The sequence below is a fragment of the Canis lupus genome, chromosome 23 (assembly GCF_011100685.1).
Source record: "Canis lupus familiaris isolate Mischka breed German Shepherd chromosome 23, alternate assembly UU_Cfam_GSD_1.0, whole genome shotgun sequence".
NCBI classification, from domain to species: Eukaryota; Metazoa; Chordata; class Mammalia; order Carnivora; family Canidae; genus Canis; species Canis lupus.
This window is the reverse complement of record NC_049244.1, coordinates 44,241,446-44,265,756: the sequence shown is the minus strand read 5'-3', so window position 1 is coordinate 44,265,756 and position 24,311 is coordinate 44,241,446. Positions and strand designations below refer to the sequence as shown.

General features: G+C 34.7%; 1 protein-coding gene and 1 long non-coding RNA gene across 2 annotated transcripts in view; one reads left to right on the top strand and one right to left on the bottom strand.

Annotated features, from left to right (window-relative positions):
- The window catches only part of LOC119865416, a 204,987-nt gene that overhangs the window by 11,516 nt on the left and 169,160 nt on the right, over positions 1-24,311 (top strand). The window lies entirely within an intron of this gene.
- Positions 1-24,311, bottom strand: part of CPA3 (carboxypeptidase A3) — a 29,326-nt gene that overhangs the window by 995 nt on the left and 4,020 nt on the right. Inside the window, exons 4-10 of the mRNA XM_038571158.1 lie at positions 16,419-16,521; positions 16,210-16,311; positions 15,099-15,200; positions 13,676-13,786; positions 12,369-12,459; positions 11,164-11,366; positions 9,281-9,365 (exon numbers count right to left, since the gene is read on the bottom strand). Coding sequence (XP_038427086.1) covers positions 9,281-9,365; positions 11,164-11,366; positions 12,369-12,459; positions 13,676-13,786; positions 15,099-15,200; positions 16,210-16,311; positions 16,419-16,521 — 797 coding nt within the window. The remainder of the gene's footprint in view (positions 1-9,280; positions 9,366-11,163; positions 11,367-12,368; positions 12,460-13,675; positions 13,787-15,098; positions 15,201-16,209; positions 16,312-16,418; positions 16,522-24,311) is intronic.

Sequence of the window (24,311 nt, the reverse complement as noted above, 5' to 3'; positions counted from 1 at the left end):
TTTTGCTTGGGTCAGTACTCTAAATTGAGTTTATAGTATTGCATATAGTATTGGGCATATAGTATTGCAGATGGAGGTGGTCTAGGCAAGTGCAAGCAGCTGTAGAAACCAACTGAAGAGGGTCTCTGGGCACTGAAAACTCAACAAAAAATCATTCACACAAGCTAGGCAAAAGTAGATTTTTTAAAATAGTTCAGGTCTCTTTCTATTCATGTTGCTTGGATTAACTATTTTTATAGTTAAAAGACCAAGAAAGCTTAAATCAATTATTTTTAAGGATGTATTTAATCTCTTTATCCAACTTTTCAATGTCAGGGTTTTTTTTTAAGATTTTATTTCTTTATTCATAAGACACACACACACATACACACACACAAAGAGGCAGAGACACAGGCAGAGGGATAAGCAGGCTCCATGTAGGGAGCCCGATGTGGGACTCAATCCTGGATCCCCAGGATCAGTCCCCGGGCTGAAGGCAGCGCTAAACCACGGAGCCACCTGGGCTGCCCTCAATGTCAGTTTTTATGAGATTTTACTAAGAATATTATTATTTGAAAATCTAAAGAGATATCTATAAGCTGTGTACATGTGAGGTTTGTACAAGTGCATATATATATATATACTACAAATGCATTTATGTATATTTTGTTTTGCATAATAAGAAAACTGCTTTCTTGTGCATAAAATTATTTATGTTCTAGGACAAGTAATGAGTTTAACTAATATTAATATTTTAGGTTTGGATGATGAAAATTCAAAGCTAAAGGCGATGAAAGAGAGAAGAAATATTTCGGTAGAAAGAGGATTAGATCTTAAACTATTCAAATATTGATTAAAGTTTTAATATTCACAGTGCACTTTACTTGGCACTATGGAGGACATCTGTGCAGGGTGCAAAGACAAAGATGATATTGGTGTCTTTGCAAACTTACTGTTTAGGGGAGAGAAGTCAAAGATGCAAATCAGTAGAGACAGGGAATAATATGTAAGTACCATAAGGAAGGTACAATGTCCAATGCCTACTAAATACCACCTTCTTGATGGAGAGCCTTGAAAGGTATTTTTCCAGATGGAAATGGAAGAAGGGCATTCTGGTCAGTGAGCTGCAAAGATGGAAAAGCATGGAGGCCGTTTTAGGGACCAATGAGATCCAGCTGGACTGGAACCAATGGAGTAGTGAGAGTTTGTGGGCAAAGCTCAGAAAACCTGATACATTAGGACATGGTGTTTTTTTTTTGGAGGCAATAGTAGTTATTTTAGTGTTGCACTGAGGATGGTTAACCTGGGCTGGAAAGAGTAGAGACCAGTCAGGAGGTATTGTGAAATGAAAACCTGAACTTATGTAGTCACCACATTAGGGATAGCATTGAGGGCTTTACGTCAGAAACACTGGAAACGAAGAGTCACAGAATCTGACAAAAATGATCGAGATTTCAGTCTGCATGGCTGAAAACAATCTACAAATTATTAATAGAAATAGGAACTCAGATAGTGATGGGGGAAAAGAAAGGATAAAGGAGAGAAGACAAAATAATGTTTAGCATCAGCCACATTTAGGAAGGAGCTTGTGAAAATGAATTTTAAAGGTATTGGCAGAAACATGATAGGTGAAATCAGCTTGCACACATTCAGGATCATTATTTTTTTTTAGTGGATCGATCCTTTTGTCTTCATTAATGTCCCTCTTTGTTTCTAGGAAATTTCTTTGGTCTGAATTTACTTTATCTGATATTTAATATGGCCACTTCTCCTTTGATTAACATTTGCATGAGATATATATATATATATATCTTTCTAGCCTCTCAGTTTCTATGTTATATTTAAAGTGAGTTTATTGTAGATAGCATATTGTTCAATTGTAGCTTTTAAATCCACCCTGCCAATTTGTTTTTATTTAATAACTTTAGGTAAATTATTGATATGACTTAAATCTGCCATCTTATTGTTTGATTTTTATTTGTTCCCTTGTTTTTCATTCCTCTGTTTTTCTTATTTACTTTTTCTTAAATGAACATTTTAAGGATTCTATTTTTATTCTATTTCTATTCTATTTACTTATAATAACATTTTTGGATATATCACTTTGTATAGTTTTTTTCTTAGTCATTACTCTAGGTCTTAGAACATACACATATAATTTACCATCATCTGCTAATATCAGTGTTTTGCCATATCAAGTGACATGTAGAAATCTTACTTGCATTTAGGTTCTTTTCATCTTCCTTTTTTTAAATATAACCATCTTGAGTACTTTTGTACATGCATAGAGCACCACGTCAAATGGAGTTATATTTTGTGATTCCACTATCATGAAGAGAAAGATAGTCTTTCATTCACTGACTCATTCTTTATCTAATCTTTTGTTCTTGCTTCCTTTCTCTAGTTTTAAGGCTTCTCCTCTTATATTTCGTTCTTATTTGGACAGCCTCCTTTAGCCATTTTTAAAGGGTGGGTCTTTGGGTGATGAATTCTCTTAGTTTTCCTTTCTTTGAGAATGTCTTTATTTCCTTTTTACTTCTGAAAATTTTTTTTATTTTTTTTTTATTTTTTATTTATTTATGATAGTCACACACAGAGAGAGAGAGTCAGAGACACAGGCAGAGGGAGAAGCAGGCTCCATGCACTGGGAGCCCGACGTGGGATTCGATCCCAGGTCTCCAGGATCGCGCCCTGGGCCAAAGGCAGGCGCTAAACCGCAGCGCCACCCAGGGATCCCATCCTTTTTACTTCTGAAGGATATTTTTTATTGAATATAGAATTTAGGGTTGGTAGTTCTTATAACACTTGAAAAATATTGTCATCTTGTTTTAGCTTTCCATGGTTTCAACGAGAAATCTTCTGTCATTTGAATTGCTTTCCCCTCTATATTGTTTCTGTCTAGTTGCTTTCAAGAGTTTTTTCTTTGTCTTTAGTTTTCAGAATTTTAATTATGATGTACTCAATGTGAGTTTCTTTGAGTTTATTTGTTTGGCATTCACTCAGCTTTTTGGTATGTTGGTTTATGTTTTTAGGAAATTTAATAAATTTCAGTCTTTATTTTTTCATAATTTTTTCCATTCTCACTTTACTTCTGTTCTTCTGAGACTTTGATAATATGAATATTGTCTTTGGTTACTGCATCTCAGCTCCCTGAAGCTTTGCTCATCTTTTTTTCAATTTGTTATATCTATTCAGACTGGCTGAATTCTTATTCTGTCTCCAAGTTCATTGATTCTTCTCTCTGTCATATTCATTATGCTATTGAACCCTTTCAGTTAGTTTGTAAGAATTTAAGTTATTTTCCAGTGCGGTGATTTCCATTTGGTTCCTTTTCATATCTTGCATTTTGGGGGTGAGATTTTCTGTATTTTCATTTGTTTCAAGGCTATCTAATTGCTTGTTGAAGCATTTTTATGATGGTGACTTTGAAATTCTTCTTAGATGATTCCAACATGTAAGTCATCTCAGTGTTGACATCTGTTGATTGTTTTATCTCATTCATGATGTGATTTTTCCTCATTTTTGCTGTGACAAGTGATTTTTTTCCTTGTATCCTGGACATTCTGACTATTATGTTAAATCTTAAATCTTATCTGAAATCTATTTTAGCGATCATTTACCCTCTTTAGACTTAGCATGCAGGCCCTGGTCTTCTTTTGTAACTTGTGGTTACAGTGACAATATGGTTTTTAGAATCTTTGCATTGCTATTTTGGTCTGGTTGGTTCCCCTGGTGCTGCTGCTGGTTTCCCATTGATGGCAGCAGATAACTACTACATGGGTGAAAGGTGATCCCCTTAGCTTGGCCACCTGGTGCCTCTAGGTGGTAAATGAGGATTCTAGCCTGTAGGATAGAGAGCACTTCCCTCATGAGGAAGAAGCAGAAAGAGGAGGAGAGAATTGAAGAGAGAACCCAGTGTAGTACGTGCATAGTGTACCTGTTTTCTTGAAAATGTCTACTTTTAGAGGCAGTCAGCGGAGACAGAGTAGAAAGAAGGAGGAGGAGGCAATCCATTGTAAAGAAGGCAAAGGAATGGCAAGAAGAAGGGATATCAACAGGGTCCAGTGTTGTAGGGAGTTTGTGAACTGAAATAACTATTGGCTTTAGTGATCAAGAAGTCTCTCATTTTTAGCTAGAGTTAGATTTAAGTTCATTAGAAAATGGCACGTTAAATTTGATAGCAATAGAGGTAGGTTGAGTAGGAATTGTATCTTGTATGGTGATTTAGAGTGTGCTAGGCATTTTAATAAAGTAGGCCAATTTCTAGCTGTACTAGTTCCCTGTTTGCAGTTAAATGGGGAACTGCAAATAGGGAATAGTGATTTAAGTGTTAAAGAGTATGGCTATTTCACTTTGACAGATTTATTTTATGTGAAATTTCTCATTAAGATTAATAGTGGTTATTGAGAATGTATATAATTTGTGATTCTTCATAATTGTGTGATGTTATTGAGTGTAACACATTTTCTTTTATGATACTACTTTTTGTATCTTCAAAACGTTAAATTTGCAAACAAAAACCACATAAGGCATAAAATAAATGCAACAATGAAAGCTTTCTACTTGCAAGAATACATTTTTATAGAACTTAATCTATTGAACACGATATTTAGCCTTTTATTTATCTACCTCTATATTTACCAAAATATGTATATATATTTATAAAATATAATAACCCCTTGCTAAATATCAGGTACCCTTTATTGCTTTATATATGTAACTCATTTCATAAATTTCTATCACAACTTTAGGATTTACGCGCCAACTGCTTTACAGAAGAGGAAATTTAGAAGAGATTGAACAATTTGCTCAAAGACACTAGTACACGGTTGTGTCAGGAATCAAACCCAAGCTGCAAGTCCTCAGAGTTTGTGCTATTAACCATTATATTGTCCTATCTACTATATGTCAATCTATAGTCCTCCCAGTGAAAACTCTTCTTTGAGTTCTACAAGATAATTTTTTTGTTGTTAACAACATTTTTTAACGTCATTAAAAAAATTCTATGCCTTTCAAGGCATATTAGATATACAGAACTTACTGTAATACCATCAAAGCAAGTCAGAATAGGGGATCCCTGGGTGGCTCAGTGGTTTAGTGCCTGCCTTCAGCCCACGGTGTGATCCTGGAGTCCTGGGATCGAGTCCCGCATCAGGCTCCCTGCATGGAGCCTTCTTCTCCCTCTGCCTGTGTCTCTGCCTCTCTCTCTCTCTCTCTCTCTGTCTCTCATGAATGAATAAATAAAATCTTTAAAAAAAAAAAAAACAAGTCAGAATAAAGCTGAACCAAGCTAGGAATCTGGTTTCAGCCCACAGGAATCTACATAACAATGCTGGTGGCTTAACATGTGTTTTTGAAGAAAGTATTATTGACCTGCATTAAACATAATAACCTGCACTTTTGTGTCAATACTAAGTGAAAGTTCTAATTGAAGCAAGAGCTAAGCTAGAGGAATGTGGGCATAAACTTTGCATTCTTGTTGCCCCTTAATATAACCTTAGCTTGAATATCTTAGTAGATAGAGATTGGGTGTTGTGAGCTACAAATTTGAGAACTTGATTTTCTCTTTTTCACACTGTAGAGTGGTACAGAGTGTGGAAAACAGTACTGGGTTGAGAGACTGGGTTGGAGCAGATCTAACAATTTGGTGTGTGAGGAAGGCAAAAGAAAGACACTTTGAAATTAACTTTTTAATTTATGATGTGATTCACAGATAGATGATGTTAATGATGCAAGCTATACGTTTCTATCAATTCAGTGAACTATTCTTACTAACTAAGTACTATGTTCAGTTATTTCTAAGATGATAAAGAATTGGATAGGTCACCAATATACAAATGTAAACATCACAATCTTTTACATCAGTTTTTTTTTTTTTTTTTTTACATCAGTTTTTGTGCCATCTAAACATTGTTGCTTTGTGGCAAAGTAGGTAGTATATATACCATTTGACTCTGGTCTGGAATGCTAATCTTTGTTCCTATATTTCTCCAAATTGATAAAATTGTTCTGTATCTTATTTTTTTCTTAAAAAATTTTATTTATTTGTTCATTAGAGACACAGAGAGAGAGGCAGAGACACAGGCAGAGGGAGAAGCAGGCTCCATTCAGGGAGCCCGATGTGGGCCTGGATCCCGGGACTCCAGTATCCTGCCCTGGGCCGAAGGGAGGCATTCAACCACTGAGCCACCCAGGCATCCCTCTTTCTGTCTTATTTTTATAGTCTATAAATGAGGATTTATGCTTAGACCAGTGGTTCTCAAACCTAGTTTCACTTTGGGTAGTTTAAAAAAATGCAAGTGACTGGCCCCCACCACAAACTAATGAAATCAGAATTTCTGGGGGAGGGGGTGGGGCCTATTCAGCCACATGTTTTAAATGCTCAGATGATTCCGATGGGAAGTCAGGCTTGAAAACCTTGAATTAGATAATCTCCTAGATTTCCTCCTGATTTCAGATTTTATTATTTTAATTTATTTGCTATATTTGTTTCTTAGGTTCAAATTGCAAACTTATTTTTTCTGGAGGTCAGAGGTCTCTCCATAATTTGGGGTTTAAAAATGTTCCCTCGGTCCTTTTTCTTTGGTCTCCATCAAATCAAAGAGGGAAAACCACCAGCAAATGCTATATAGATGCTTTCCCCACGTCCTGGGACTTGTTAAGTGACAACCAGGGTACTGGAATAACTAAACTTTAATTGTGGAGTGCTCTTCTTTCCTGTTCTTACCAAGTCAACAACATGTTGCTACCCCCTGCTTCTCATGAATGTTTGATTAACATTCAGTCAGATGCTTTATTAAAGCAGTCACTCCTAAAAAATTTTAAACATCTATCAAGCTGCTGCAGCCCTGTATGGAAGAGGCAATTCTTTTTAAATCTGCATTTAAAAAAAAATCTTTTAATATAATTAAAAAAACGTAAATTTAAAATACTGCTACACAGTTGTACAGAAGAGTAATTCCTCTTCCCCCTATCTTCTCATTTTGAAAGTGATACATGATGGCTTGGAGCCATGGTATTTTTGGCTATCTGTTTCTCCCAATTAGAATCTACCTCTTGAGAGCGGTTATTATGTCTTAATTCTTCTAACCTATCTCTCAAAACTCCAAAATTCTGGACTATGAGGGAGGCATTCCATAAATTCTTACTCTTAAATGACTGTGATACAATGCCATGCATAGCTTTAGTATGCTCATAATTTGCATATATATGTAAATATACATAGCATATATATATATGTGGAAAGTGTGATAGTAGAAATCCTTTGGTGTTCTAGTTGCCTTTTGCAAAGTGTGCTCCTATTTGGACCACTTCGTTCTTTGCTGCCAAGAATATCTAGTTTGTCTGGTCCTGCAATTTCTCAGTATCCATTAAGAAGGCTGCCATTTTAAACTGGTGTTCTAGTCTGTCCTCTTGTTCTTAACTTTGCTCACTTTTGGTCCACTTACATAACTGAGTATATCATCTTTGAAATCTTATTCCCATCCACTTGTATGTGTAATGAATGTCTAGCATGGTTGTGTTGCAGCGAGAGATCTATTTGGATGTTAGTGATTGTGTCACTTTTTCTTCAGCCTTTTAGCAACTACTGGTTGATAGGTAATTGCTGATTAATGTTCTTTAGGAATGGGACTTATTTGTTTTTTTGGCCATTTTTCTAATTCCACCAAAGGAGCTTCCAGTAAGTTGACTCTAGAAGTTGTATGTGATGATTCTGGCATTTTAAATTTCTATAACAATTAGCAATTACCTAGGGTATAGATGTTAGTTCCAGGTTTATACTTGTATCTTGGGTTAGGGAAGTAGTTTATAAGGTGTGGCCAGCTAGAATTATTGCAAGGAATCCATGGATTCACATATGTATGTGTGTATATATATTTCTTTTTTTCAGTCCACAAATTTAAAAAGCATAATGGAAATAAGTATAGGTATTTGGTGGTGGGTTGTTCATGAAATGTTTAAAGGTTAAATAGCAGTCTTCATGCTAAAAATATTGGATGTCATGGCTCTAGAGAGTGATGCGGCTAAATTGAGTCTAGTCTTGTGGTTTCAATCCACGTTCACTCTTTTTGGATCAGTCAGGGTGTTTTTTTAATTGAGCAAGTTCATGGGTATTAATTTTGCTGTTGTTCCATGCCCTGCACTGTGCTAGATATTATGTGGTCTGATAAGAGACCTGAAGTGTAATCCTTCCTTTTAAGGAATTAAGTTTTGCTAAGAAGTTAATGTTTCATAAGCAGTTCATTGGGAATTTTCTATTCTTCAGTTCTGAGGATTGAAGCTGAGAAATTATTTGGAGACAAGGCATTTTTCTACTGAATATTTCCAAACTAAGATCAGTGGGATCTTGCCATAAGAGAAAAAACAATTTTACTTCCCATGATCTGAGTTAATGGTCTTTGGTGAAAATGAATGGATTTCTTTTCATTGCTTAAAAATAGAAATACCTGGTTATGTTAGCTACAGAAACCAAATGAGAAACCATCATGCACCGTGGTCAAGATCATGGGTTTTGGTTTTGTTGAAACTTGGGACTAAATCCCAGTTTAGCCAGTTACAAGGATAGCCTACCTCATAGGATGTTGTGACAATTAATTGAGATTGTTAAATCAAGGGCCAGCCACAGTGACTGACTTGTCAGAAATCTGTCATTAATTAAAAAAACACACAAAGTCTGAAAATAGCGAAGAGTAAGAGGTGCTTAGACACTAAAACAAAAGCAACAGAACTAGAACCTTTCTTTATACCTCTTTCTTAATCTGCCACATAAATCTCAGTTTAACACACTAGGAAGGGGCTGGTGAGAAGGACAAGAATTTAGTTTCACCTGATCAAAGTGACTGAAAATTTGCCCTGCTTATTTTCCTACAGGAGCTAGGGAAGACTGCGCTTGCATAGGGTCAAGGCCAAAAAAGGAGAGCCCAATTAAACAGCAACAATAACAACAAAACTGTTGAGTTTGCCCCAACTAATTCTCTTCAGTTCCTGTGAGGATAAATGTTGTTGTTGGGGAACAGGAAGGTGGATAAATTAAACCATAACTTCATATTGATTTAACAATTTCTATTGACCTTGTAACCTTGTAAAAGTTCAATGTAATTTGCTTTTCAGAAAAATCTTATCCCCCACAAAGGGCAAAATGTATCCCCTGGATTCACATGTAATTCAGAATCACCTGTTAAAATTGAAGTATAATGAGCAATTCTAGATGTTCTAATCCTAACTTACAAATTCTAAAATTTCCTTTAATATTTATAAAAAGAATTAGGGAAAATAACAATAAGTAATAGGAAAAACTTACAGAAAGTTGATGCTATTGGGCCATAGATGTAGCGGGTTTCATATCGAGTTGCTAGAACATCTGTGCCGATCTTTGCAACTTTGTCCTGGAGAAAAAGGAAAGTTAGAATTGGATTGATAAGAAACCATGTAAGTGCTATTAATTTGTTGGGGATTTTAAAAAAGTAAATTTTACTGGTTATTTGGCAATTGAAGATCAAAATAAAATCCGTGGTTAAATGAGAAATTTATTTTTGGTAAGATATATTATCATTGTGAAGACTTCTAAATGTGAAATCAGTTATAAACAGTAATGCCATATCTCATTTTGGATTTCTACTCTTTCTTCTCTCTCTCTTGTTTCACCCTCTCTCACTCCTTCTTCTCCTCCCTTTCCCTGCTTTCTTCCTTTTGTCGTTTCTTGTAAAAAACACATTCTTTGTACTCCCTTTCAGATACTTTTTGGTTGTAGATATTTGTCTCTTCCAAAGTCAGTTTCTCCCATGTTCCTACTTCCTTTGTTTTTATGGGTGCCACACTGCCAAAAGGACTTTTTCCACATTGGATTTTAGCATGTTGAAGGAAGAAATGTGGTTGACTCTTCTTTAAAATAGTTGTTAAATTAAAGTTTCTCTTCTAGGGTGAATGCATTTCATGACCTTTAATACACATTAGTTTTTCATGCTAGGAGAATGATTATTGGAATGAATTTTAATAGAATATAGTAACTAACATATTTGTACCCTCAATGAAGATTTATTTTTAGTTTGTATGTGTAATGTGTATGACCAAAAGATAAGTTTTTTCTTAATTTAGTTGCTGTGTAAAAACTCTTTACTCAAAATGGTTTGTTGCATATATTTGTATTTTTAATCCATAATACCATTTTCCTAAGGGCAGACTGAAATTACACTGCTATAGCTTTTCATGAACTAATCAAACTCATGGGTTCAGATTCTCAACTATATTGGCTAAATAAATGAGTATGGGCCACATATTGCTTGTATATTTTCTTTGTTGTATATATAAAGATGGTTTTAATGACTGGTAAATCTCTGCTGCAACTGAAATTGAATGCTGTTGTGTGGAATACAATGGACGGAAGTCAAAATGACAATTGTGACTTCTTTTTAAGAAAATTATTTTTAAAAATATGAGGCAGTATTGGAACCATAGCTTTTACTGAATGCATTATATTTATCAGCCCCACATGGGATCTACGACACTGAACTTTATCTGCTTTATTTCTTTTGTTTTACAGCAATTAAAAATATCCCTTTTATGGATATTCACATTGCTGGTGCTTGTGATGTACTGGAACCCATATGCAGAAGTTTTGTTTGTTTGTTTGTTTTAAACCATATATGATCAAATTAGTTTTCATACAAATGAAAAGGATGCATAGTGGACCTTTGTTCTTGAAAGACAGTGTATTCTTAGTGAGGAAGCTTCACAAACATTCATAACGTTCTTTCTTTAGATATAAAAGAATATTATTTCCAAGTTGATTAGGAGGATAAAAATACAATGAATTTTCATGAATATGGTGTTTTAGGGACAGAAGTAGATATCTTTGCTGTTCTGTTAGACTTTTGCTGCATGTGGTTTTACAGTATGGCTATGGTAAATGTTTAATTTAACGATCTGTATAGTAATGGAATTCTACTCTGGATGGCTTAGATAATTTTCCCTATTGGCTTTATCGTAGAATCACATTGAAAGATTTATCTATATTTTTTTTATCACATGAAAAAATAATCTAGGAATTAATGATTTTAACTCTAAGGTAAATTTTATTCTTTCCCTTGGTATTAAAATGTGAAACTCTTTCAACATAATGCAGTTGTTCATAAAAGTCAACGGTGGTGTCTGTCAGTGTATAACCATAGTTTTTTTTCTACTTACCAGGTCCTCATGGTTAGATGGCAGTTTTGATGTATATCCATAGGGAAACAATAGCATCTGGGAATAAGAGTGGAAGGTGATATAGGCCTTGATTGATTTCAGATGGCTTCGTATGAAGTCAGTGACAGCTTTGGTCTCTTTCTCAGACTCTGGTTTTGGGCCCCGATATATATTTGCACATGGATTCTTGGTGTTCTGAAAAGCTGCAGTGGACATGGGTGGATGAGATCACAATCTGTTCCCCATCAGAAAACACCTGTCTCTTCTGATGTGGGCTCACAAAATGTTTTACATATTTTCATCTCCCAGGCTTACAGGGCTGCCTCAATGTCTCTGGTGTCCTAGTCATTGCAGACCAACTTTGTACACACAACTCAGTGTGTGACAGACCCAGCCCACTGGAATATTCTTAACCTTATTTGTTTTGCCTCTGTTTCCCAGGGTTATAGGAATAATATACCAGAAGAATCCCAGAGCCTGGAGCCGGATAGACCCCAGTTTCATTTCAACCTCAGTCTAACTTGCTGGGGACTGGTATGAATTACCTATTTTGAGTCTGAGTTTCTTCAACCCATTTCAGCAGGCAGCTTTTCCTTAGCGATAGCTGTTATTATCATATTTACTGGTAGAATAAAATTAAAAATTGAGGGTATTTTCAACCAATTTAGGTAAAGAAAAAAATGTATGAATTGACTCCTTGAATATATGCAATGATGAAGTCACATTTGTGTAGCAACTAGAGTGTCATCTGATGTAGCCGGCCTCTGCTTATCATTTTATTTCCATTAAACCTTTTCACTTTCTTTGCCCCAGCTGTTTCTTTTCACTAAACATCTGAAGAACTATCTGTATGCTGGTTTTAACCACTGATATTTCTCAGCTTTTATCAGACTAGGAAGAGGAGGGACCTGAGACCTCTCTTCAGATTATCTGAATTTTTGTACATCTGGATTATGCCTGATTTTTAGCAAGCTAGATGTATTAAGTAAGAGATGGTTTGATAAATAATCCCACCCTCCCACTTCCTCCCATATAACAAAACATTCATAGTATTTCTAAGGTAGGGATGATTATCTTTTATTATTTAGATTAGAAAATTTAATACTCAGGAGATATTTTTACTGAAATAAGTAGTGGTTTAACTGAATTTGGTATCTGAATGCTCTTTTATAGCTGTTTTCTTTGAGATCAAGTCTACTACTCACAGTTCCACGAAGCATTAAAGTTCCTGTTGAGGTCAGTGCCAATGCATTTGGAGTTTTGGTTCTTGGAACGATTTTTTCTCCACATGCGGTTCTGCGGGATTTTGAATGATAGAAGTGTTTACATCAGATCAGTTTGCATTTTTCAGTTTGATCATTTCAGATCCTCTCTGAGGGTGTCTATAGCTTTATTTGAAATCTACCTAGTTAACTTGAGGTTCCTTTCAATAAAGAAAAAAATATACTGTTTTCCTATAACTTGCAATATTTTCAGAAATGTTGTTTTTTTACATTAATATTCTAAGACCTTGATAAAATAATTTAGGTAGCTTTAAAAACTGTTGATTAGTTCTCGGTACTAGAAAATGATCAGCAATGTTCTGAAATTACCTGTAATTTAAATTATAACTTTATTGTATCTTTCACCATTTATAGATTTTATTTTATTTTTTAAATTTTTATTTATTTATGATAGTCACACACACAGAGAGAGATTTTTTAAATTTTTATTTATTTATGATAGTCACACACACACACACAGAAGCAGAGACACAGGCAGAGGGAGAAGCAGGCTCCATGCACTGGGAGCCTGACGTGGGATTCGATCCAGGGTCTCCCGGATCGCCCTGGGCCAAAGGCAGGCGCCAAACTGCTGCGCCACCCAGGGATCCCCCATTTATAGATTTTAGATATAAAATAGGCTTGTGACTATTAGAACATAATTGTCACTATTAGAACATAATTTTCAGAAAAGAACTGAATGTGGTAGTATCTGTCTGAAAGTTCAGTATTAATCTTATTTTGCAACAGTGGGTAAATAAAGAATCCTGTTAAAGGACAGATAGACATCTTTTATTTAATAAATAAATAAATTTATTTATTATTTTATAAATATATAAAAGATTTATTTATTTTTGATACATTTATTTCACATCAAATTCTGTTTCAGATAGATTGGAATACAGTGCCTTTTGCCTTGAGAACTGTGTTCATAATGTCTGTAACTGACATATTTTTAGGTAGAATGTGCTTTTGCCATATCATATAACATACATTTCTTTTATAATTATTGCTTTATTTCATTTTTTTCATTACTAGCTTCAGTAGCGAAAATTTTATATTTTTTCAAAGACACCTATGCAACCAGGAAATCATGCTTGCCTTAGCCTGAAATTGAAATTCTTAAAAATATGTTTGAGGTAGAATTAACTGGTTACTCAAACCTTAAACTTAATGCATAGCAGTCAATGTATATTAAAGTCAGTAAATACTATAATCATTCAAATGCAGACGAGACCATAGACCATTACCTGTGTCCATGACCAAATATATCCATCAACATTGAATACAGGAAGAACATAAAAATTCATTCGGTCCAGGAGTTTGGTCATAATTTTATTTTTTCCATAGGTTTTGGTTGCCTGTAGGAGTAGGAAAAAATTTAGCTATTGGTGTAAAGTTTATCACTATGTGGAGAACTGTGGGTATAATAGTAATAACTACCGCTCCTTTTGTCATTTGCCCAACGTCACATGATTTTAAACATATTTCCCCTAAGTAGCATAAAAATAAGTGACCCATATAAAAATCACTTATTCAGACTGGTGAAATTAATTGAACTGAATATTCTTTAAAGGGTCACTTAATTGTCAAGGCTGTAGCATACCGCCTTATAGCATGCAAGGTATGTTTTACAGGAAGAACAGAGACCAAGTGAAAAATTAGCAGCATACCTTGTTTTAAATGGATTCTTTCCCTCACATCCTTTAGGTAAATATAGAATGAGTTTGTAAGCATAGAAATATGTGAATTTTGGAGAGGATTCATAAATTAATTATAAATAGGATTAAAGAAAAAATATTCCATTAATAAAAAACTCAAGCATTTCATTTAATAAAAAACCTCAAGCATTTAGATTGTCCAGTCAACTCCTTTTTTTCCCACCAGATTTCCCATCCCAAATTTCTATAATTATCTATACTTCCTATGGCTACCTAAAATCTTTCTCATTCCTGAAAAATCTCTTCCAGGTACATCTGTTCCAGAGCCAGGGGATTTCTCGTAGCCCTGTCACATGTATATTCCTTTAAAGGTCAAGTAAGGGGAGCTCTTGGCTATCTGCTGGAAGAGATGAAACAACTGCAGGGATAAATCAGTTCTGGCAGATTCATTCCTAGTGGAAGTATCCATGCCCAGAAAGCCATTGTCATGTTGTATGCAAAAGCTGGTGTAAAAGAGAAAGTTAAAAGATGGTAGGGGCCAGAATAGACTAGAATGAGAGGAATAACAACTCATAAGCTGGATTTATCTTTAAAAAAATGTGAGTTATTTTTCACTTGGAAAGGAAATTAAGTATGAAAATTCCAAGTGCATGATTGGCCAATTAAATATCTAGAGGTCTGTGCTTTGAGCTCACTGAAGAAAGGCCAAGACCATAGGTTGTGATATGATTATCCATATTTCACTGTAGGATAAACCATATCAACCCCCCCCCCAATTCATTTAGTTTTAAAAACTGTCAGCTGGAATTCAATCCGTTTGAAGGAAGGTGTCAATTTTATAAAAACCCCAAAGATGAGTAAAATCCAGAGCATTTATTTCTTGACAGCACCAAATGTGGGCCCTTCTAGTTAAGTGGAACTGCATTCGTTTGGAAAGGGGTGTTGCCACTCAGTGAAGTGCTGGAGATTTGACAATCAAAGGAGAATTGTATGCGCGTTCCGATTCACTTACCTGATAGACAAACCACTGGCAAAATGCTGGGGAGATCCATTCTCGTGCATGAATGCCACAATCCATAAAAATAGCCTTTCTTCTTTCATCCCCTTTCCCAACCTATTTAAAAATGAACTTGAGATATTATTTTGCATGAGCTCACACATTGATCCTTTGTTGTCCAATAACTCATTCCTATGCTCAAAGCAATTCTTTCCCCTGTCTTCTGTTGAATAACTAAGTATGTATATACTGTTTTCAGGGAGGACCATGGCACATATCCTTAAATGTCCATACATAATTCATAACCTGTTACATAGTCTATTTTTCAAAAAATTTTCCTGGTGTCAGAGTTGCTTTTAGGATTTTTAAAAAAATCAAAGTATTTTGTTTTTATTATTTTATTGTTAACACCTTTTGGTCTGAGAAATAGATTATATGTTGTTTCTGTTTCTGCCATTTCGTTTTGTTTTTCTGGGTTCATAAATGGGATGTTTAGCTTCAATTGGAAAATATTTTGTAGTTGTGTTTGCAGTGGGGAGGAGGAACAGTGGCTGGATATTTGAAGGGCTGTCATTTTGAAGAGAATTTAGATTTGTTTTGGGTAGTTGGAGAGAATGACTGGATGGGAATTCAGGGTAAGGAAGGACTTCCCAGTTATTAAGGGCATGCTTCAGGGAACATTGGCTTGGGATGTAGAAAAATCCAGCAGCAGCTTAACGGTAATTGTCAGCTCCATTGTAGAAGGAAATTCCCTGTCAACATGGGGTTGAAATGCCTCATGTACTGTTCCAGGATCCTATGATTCTGTGATACTTAAATTTCTCTTTTCTTCATGACATTTAGTCATCAGCTTTACTGAATTTTAATGGATGGAAAACTGTGTTATGTACCAGAGATATCATAAACTCTTATAATGAAGATTTGGGATAAGATATTTGTCTGAGTTTGCCCTTTGTGTCCCACCTAAAACTACCTGTCACTTCTATTTTTGAATGGGTATTTAGAGGTTATATGTTCTTCAAAAAATTTTTTTCATCTCAGAATTCATTAGTTGTGTGACAAATTAGCTTTTAAATTCATATTTTTCAACAATAATAAGAGTCAGTAGTTCTTGAGTTAGTTTTACCTTGAGAACATATAGTGGATTATCTTCAACAGTGGTTCCAATTTTAATACGAGAGACCATATCAGGATGCTTATGAACCATTTTTTCAGTCCAAGCAACAATCTTAAGAACAAAACCAATTTTGAGGAATTAGAATTAAAAAAAAAACTAAATGAGAACAAATGTTAAGGGTTATAGTTTTTTTGAAGTACAGGTACTTTATACTGTACCTTGTCCCAGTTATTATATTTTGCATAGCTGTGCCTGCCTGGGATATCTTCTTTAACATCAAACTGTTTCTCAATCTCTTCTTGTAGATCATGAATCAAGATTCTGTTTGACAGGGGAATGATAAAATGCACATTGAATGTAGAAAAAACCCCCACAGTTATCTTTCATTTACAGATATTTTCTCTTCCTTATTCTCTATCTTAGATCAAGTTTGCTCTGTTTCTTTATTATTCTTTAACCATCTCTTTTAGAAATGTCATGTGTCTGGCTTCAAATCTTCCCATTTACGTAGAGCTATGCTTTTCACTATGGTAGTCTAGCCACACAAAGCTATAGAGCATTTAAAATAGGGATTCTCCAAAAAAGAGGTTGCTGTTATGTCAAATATATACTACCTTAAGAAGACTTTGTATATAAAATTCTGTAAAACATTGCACTAATGAGTTTTAGATTCATTACATGTTAAAATAATAATATTTTGAAGTAATTATATTAGGTTAAATAAAGTATTTTGCTAAAATTAATTTTACCTATTGGTTTTTAACTTTTTTAATGTGGCTACTAGAATCTTTAAAATTGCACACATAGCTTGCATTATATTACTGTTAATTAGCATTGATCTATAGTAACTCTCTTTCTTCAAACACACACACATTCACATACACAGCAGACAGGCAACAGTGCATGTTCTTATGCACAAATTTGTTGACCATCCCTTATCACTTCATATTTGAGAGGTGGGAGAAACTTTCTTTTTAAAGGTTTTATTTATTTGAAAGAGAGAGAGAGAGAGAGAGAGAGAGAGCTGTGCGGGAGAGTGCACACACAAGCAGGGGGAGCGGCAGAGGAGAGGGGAAAGCAGACTCCTTGCTGAGCAAGGAGCCTACCATGGGGCTTGATTCTAGGACCCTGGGATCATGACTTGAGATGAAGGCGATGCTTGCTTAACCAGCTGAGCTACCCAGGCACCCCAGAGGTGGGAGAAACTTGAATAACAGTAATCGTAATGGCACTTACCATGTGCCATTCGTTGCTTTAACTACCTTATGTACATTAACTCATTTAATCTTCACATGAAATTATTATCCTCATTTTACAGATGAGAAAACTGAGACACAAAGTGTTACTTGTCCATAGTCATAGAGCTAGAAAATTGTTAGGGTGATTTTGAGAGGGCAAAATTAGAGGCAGGAGGAATTGTTAGGAGCCTAATGATGGGGACCCAGAGAGAGGCTTTATACCTCAACCCTCTTTTCTATTTTCATCTCTATTCCTGAGTTTTCTCATCTTATCATCTCATTAAATTCCATGGCTGTAATGGTTGCCCATATTCGTACTTCCAGTTCTGGACTCTCCCCTGAAGCTACCACTACCCTGGCTCTTCTCCTACTTCTCCTGTGGCTTGTGCATCCAGCTGCCTACCCGATATTTTCACTTGAACATCCATTTGTTTAATATGGGACAGGTCCTGCTTTACATACATTATTTTGTTTTTATCATGTTAATATTATCATCATTTTAGACATGAGGACATTGTTGCTTAGAAAGCTTAAATACCCATAATTTGTGTGTGTTGGGTTTGGGAGTTTGAATACAACCTTGCTTGACTTTAAGATTTATGTTTCAAAAATACTGTTGTCATCTCATATGTACTCAAATATTTTTGTATATTTTGTCTATTTGAGGATTTTCTATTGTGCTCCACTGAAGTTATCCTCCTCTTGTGAAGGAAACAAACCATATTTAATTATAGTTGTAATATTGAATTTTATTATTTAATGGAGGGTATCCTTATTCTTGTTTCCAAGTTTTTGACTAATTTTACCTGTTCTTAGTAAATGTTTGGTCTAAATCATTTTAGAAGTTATTAGAATTATTAGAAAAATATAAGTTTTCATTAGAATTGTACTGTTAGAAATAAATTTGAGAAGAATCTTACTCATAATGGACCATAATAAAGCTATCTTTTTGATTCTTCAGTAAAATTTTGTATATTTTGTTTATTCATATATCTTTATTGGTCTTGTGAGTGGCTTTTTTCTCATTAACATTTGAACTGGTCATTCATACATTAAAAAACATCACTTTGGTTATACTTACCGATTAGCCACCTTATTAGTTAAAAAACGATCTTTTTACTTCTGATAATTTTTTATTTATACCGTTACGGCTTTAGGGTAGTTATTTCTTTTGTAAAAAATTTATACTTTCTGCTTTTTTCCCAATAACTATTTTTCCCTCTGCTTTATTTCACTGATTAAACTCTTTGAACAATGGAAAATAATAGTGGTAAAAGAGGGCATTCTATTTTTTTTTCTGCTTTTAACAAAAAACCCCTTTCACCACTACATATAATGTTGATTGCCACTTGAGATTAATATGGTGGTATCTATCTATATGATCAAATTATTATAGTCCATTGGTGTCTAGTTGCATTGAATTTTATTATTAAATTCATTAATATGTTAAATATAAGTTGCAGCCATCAGAGATTAACAAATGCCCTCACAAAAAGCTTCATTCATCTCATTTTAGATATTATTATAAAAGTCTTATTTAATCTAGAAGGAATCCATTGGACATAGGTAAAATGATTAATAGAAAGCAAGCATACTATCAGTAGGTGATGGTTAACAGCCAAAAAAAAAAAAGGAAAATAAACTGCATAAACAGAAGGATTTAGCAAACACAGGGGTCAGTACTTTGGTGTAAATCCAAATGACCCAGCATATTTTAATAATGTAAATGGCCTTTATGGATATAATTCTTTTATTTTTTTATTTTTTGATATAATTCTTTTATAGCACAGTGTGGAAATTTGTGTTGGTAATGGTAATTCCTTAACCAAATTAAACTATAGTATTCACTATATTTTGCAGGGTAGAGATTGATGGCTTATAATAGAGATATTTCAATGAAATATTTAAAATCAAGAATTATTTGAAGTTGTACTTGAGCAGTTTCCTTATTTGGATTATATTTTCAATTGACTTCTATTAAAAAAAAGCATTATTATTATTATTGATGAAATGCCTATATATTTTCCTTCTGTTAGCAGTAAATCCTATGTAGGAAGATGCTATTTTTTAACATGTGTTCTAATTATTTAGGACAGTATCATACACTCTTTCACCTCCATGAACCTAATCATAAAAGGAAGTAGTGACCTGGTGGGAAGAGGCTCTGTGGTCATTCTTGAGTCCCAGCGCCATATTGGCTTAATACTTTATGTGATCTTGGATGGGTTAATTATTTCTCTGAGCCTCAGTTTACTCACTTTTACAATGGAAACAAACGTGTCAGCCAGGATTGTGGTGAGGATGAAAGGAATTGAAATGTGGGAAGTGATTGGCAAATCATAGGTGCCCCATGAAGCTCAATATGATACTGAAGTTTAGTCTCAAAATTGACAACCACTTCCCAGACTTAATATGTCTTTAAACCAGGCTTCGGTGATGTGTAGTTGTTTGACTCTGATATCTTCAATTTCTTATGATAATGAACTATGACACTGTAGCACCCACTCTACTTGTCGGTTTTTTCTTGCTGATTGACTGACTGATCTGAGTTTGGAGACAGAAGATAAATGAGGAATACTTCTAATTAGAGTTTATTTAGCACATGACACCAAGTACTACTCATGAATATTGATTCCCATTAACATTACTGACAAACACATTATTATGCACATTATATCTAATTCACTGTATGCTTGGCTTTTGACTTCTGGTGAATCTGGGATTTCTCAGAAGAAAAATTATGACTACAGATTAGGAATCAGGTGTGGTATGTTGCACTAAAACTCATAAAGCCGGAGAGAGTTAGAAATTATATTTTGGGTGGTCACTATAGATATAATGAATTTCTTTTAAGTTTTTGTTTTGATTGTTTTAAGTTCTAAAGAGGGTGTGAAGCTTTTGCTTTACCTGCATTTATAGACGTAGTGGAACCAAGCAAAAGAGAAATATTATGGTCCCAGAGGTTGATTTGTAACATAAGGTAGTATTAATTAGTCACAGGAAGCTCGTATCTAAGAATATTTTTAGACTTACACATATCAATTTAGCTCTTGTGATAACAGCAGCAAAAGAAAGTCGTGTGAGCTAAAATACGACCTTTCCATAAAGCAGCTGCATGAGGACATCAGAATGGTGCCAGATTGTTGCTGATAGGGACTAGAAATTAAGCCTAAGGCTGGAAATTAAGAACTAGGGCCAGATGTTATTTTCATGAGCCCTTCTACTAACCAGCAGCCAGGCTTAAACAGATGAAACCAAATTACTTTCTCCCAAATATTATTTTAACACTCCAAGATTTGCTTAATTTGTTAAAGAAATTTGTAAATGTAGATGAAAGGATAAATAATTATTATTGAGGATTTAATGATGTAAATGGCTAATGTTTATTGAACCTTTCTTATGTGCCAGGCATTCAGCTCAGCATGGTATTTACATTTTATCATTTCATCTTTATATCGTCACTATTAATTGGGTACCATTATCACCCCCAAAGGTTAGATAGGGGTTTCCAAAGTTGACACAACTCTTACAATGCAGAAGTGGGGATTTGAACATAGAGGTGTCTGACTTCAGTAATCCAGCTGTGAGCCATTATACAACAGTGCTTCCAGTCACAAGGAGTGAATAAAATCCCTGGGTATTGACCTTAGACCTGTAGTCTTCTTAGTTTACTGAGTATTGTGCAAAGTTCTCCCAGTTGACCAGCCCTCTTGGAAGGCTGTGTCCCAAGGTTAGGAAGTAGATAATTTCAGAGAAGAGGCAAAATAAATCCTATTTTGACAATTTCAATGTTCCCTCCATCTGTTGCTTTTAGAAAGTAACTAAGAAATGGAGAATGGTAGGCCAATCTATGTGACTGCCATAGGATCTAGGGTGTGTGTGTGTATGTGTGTGTGTGTGTGTGTGTGTGTGTGTGTGTGTGTGATGGCGAAGCATATTCCAGGAATGCAGAGTCATTGTTAAGATGTTTTATGAACTGGAGGTCTGGATTGCCTCTTTTCCTCCATGCCCACATTCCAGCATAAAGGCTACTCAAAAAGCATGACTTCAGATTTCTACAAGATCCCATTTGTCCCCAGTAACTCCCTAATTGGGTTAGCATGTATCCAACTTGGCATTTACTGACATGGATTTCCCAACATTTGAGGCACACCTCTGTGTTGGACAATAAACTTTAAGGCACTAATTTATTCACTAGGAGGGGAAGGGAACATCTAATGATAGCCTCTAGTTATCCCCTGTTGTAGAGAGTGTTTATGTGTGCATTCATGTAAACACATGTGAAGTGGTCTTCTCCTTACCTGTATTAGTGAAGTAAATAAAGGAAATAGGCAAAGGGCAATTTTTATGGTCCCGGTCAATCTTCATGAAACCTCTATGAAATACCACTTTAGAGATGAAGAAAATGAGGTAAAGAGAAGTTAAATTGTCAATGTTTAATTGTCGATGTTTAAATACCTAATGTGTAGTTTAAATGGGACTGGACCCAGACAGCCTCACTGAGAATCCACATTCTAAATTACCACACTTTATGCTTTCCATCATGACCAATCTCTCTTTGCCTTTTGTAGCAGGTATCAACCTAACCTGTTTTACTCTTGGACAATTACTGTATAAAAATGTAGAACAAAAGGAAAAATGAATGGGACAAGACATTAGAATGATTTATTTGATTGGAATACTTATCTGATAGTGGCATATATATACACTTGACATATGAATTTGTGTCTGACTGAACATTATTAGATAATTAGACATTAATATGAAGTGTCAAAGGTGAGTTTGATATAGATTAGTCAGTTTGATGCAGATTTCTTTTGCATTTCTCATATAATCTTATGTATATCTTACTAAGGTTTCACTTAATTGTATCATTTGTTTTACTATATTTGTGCTATACCATATATATTAGTAGTTTATTTCTGCTTTCCTTCATTAACATTTCTTTATTTTCTAATTTTGCCTTTTGATCAAAGAAAAGATAATCTAAAATGTATCAAATACAAATATCTAAAATGCAAAAAACTAGTAAAAACACTAGGGTTTTTAACTGCTGAATCTAAATATGGTTTCTTCTCCTGTAGACTCAGTCCAATAAATGTGCTGTTCTTTTTTTTTTAAGATTTTATTTATTCATAAGAGACACATAGAGAGAGAAGCAGAAACATAGGCAGAAGAAGCAGGCTCTCTGTGGAGAGCCCGATGTGGGACTTGATCCCCGGGCCCAGGATTGCTACCTGAGCCGAAGGTAGACGCTCAACCACTGAGCCTTCCAAGTGCCCCTCTTAAGACATTTATTCACTAGGCTGTTCAGGTTTGTTGGTATGTAGGTATTATTTGTTTTTCAGACTTAGTCTTTTATGATTTTGTAAAAGTGTAAATAAAAACGGAGCAAATATGCTACTTTAAAATCAAATCTTAGTAATTTAATTTTCTAAAAATTGAAAAAAGTCACACACAGATACTTTAAACTAAACAGTGGTTTATATGCACTGTCTAATGAAGGGTGTCTAAGTAAATCATTGTGTCAAACCAGCCTCTAAATGTGGTTTTATTCAGACTGGTGCCTGGGTCCACCAGATGTTTCTGTTCTTAGAATACTGTTCTGTTATTGACTGACACCAAGTAACACATATAATTAATATGCAAATAAAATTATCTATATAATTAGTACTTGGAGACAAGATTTAAATAGTCCTTGTCTGCACAGATCACTTTACATATTTATATTTCTGAGGAAGGTAACTATCTAATTATGTGGCTTTCCCACAACTGTGGCTAATTTGGACCAATTTCTAGAAATCATGTCTTAATTAGATAAAACTAATTTTTATTGGTAGTTTTAACACTTTGGTTCTTGGGTGCCTGGGTGGCTTAGTTGGTTAAGTTTCTGCCTTCGGTTCAGGTCATGATCCCAGGGTCCTGGGATTGAGTCCTGCTTCCTGCACTGGGCTCCTTGCTCAGTGGAGAGTCTCTTCTCCCTGTACCCTTCCTCCTTGCTCATACTCTCTCTCTCTCTTTCACCCCCCCCTAAAATAAATAAATTTTAAAAATCTAAAAAAAAACCCTTTGATTTTTTATGTAGATAGCAAGGAAGTATTTTGGCATAAAGACAAAGTGAAAAACACACTATATTTGTGAGGATCTGGATTTACACCTCTGTTTGAGTCAGAATTGTTTCAGCCTAAGAGAGACCTAGAGGTCTAAAGAGGAGGTAGAGGTGCATATAAACCACTATTTAGTTTAAAGTATCTGTGTGTGACTTTTTTAAAATTTAGAAAGTTAAATTACTAAAAAATTAAATTAATAAATTAATACTCAGCTACTAAATAAATCAGTGATTTATTCCATTGTCCACACTCATGTCAAGCAACTAGCTTTTTGTCTACATTACCAGGATATTAAGGAAAACCTAATACTTTATTCTTCTATTGCTGTTCAAATCAAATTAAACAAAATTGACCAGTTAAAATTTATTTTAGCTTAGACTGGATACTTTGTAAGAATTAGTTGATCACAGGAAATTGGGTCAGGTCTATACTAATGAAGTAAAATAAAGAGTATGATAATCAAGGCACATATTTAAGAAGACTAACTGTGAAGTGAATCAAGAGGCACAGGCACGCACCAGGGAGTATATGGAGTGGTGTTGGTGGTGGTGTTGGTGGTGATTTTTTTTAGATGAAAAATCAAGACCATCTGAACCTTAGTGTAAGTAGAGAGTCTCTAATGCATTACTAATTTCTGAGACCTTGGAGGTCCATTTATAAAGTGTCTTTCTAATTTTAATGGTGCAACTTATAAGAATACAGAAAAGCACATATTGATATATTAATTAGAAAGGATTAAATGGTGATATAAATCAATTTTGAA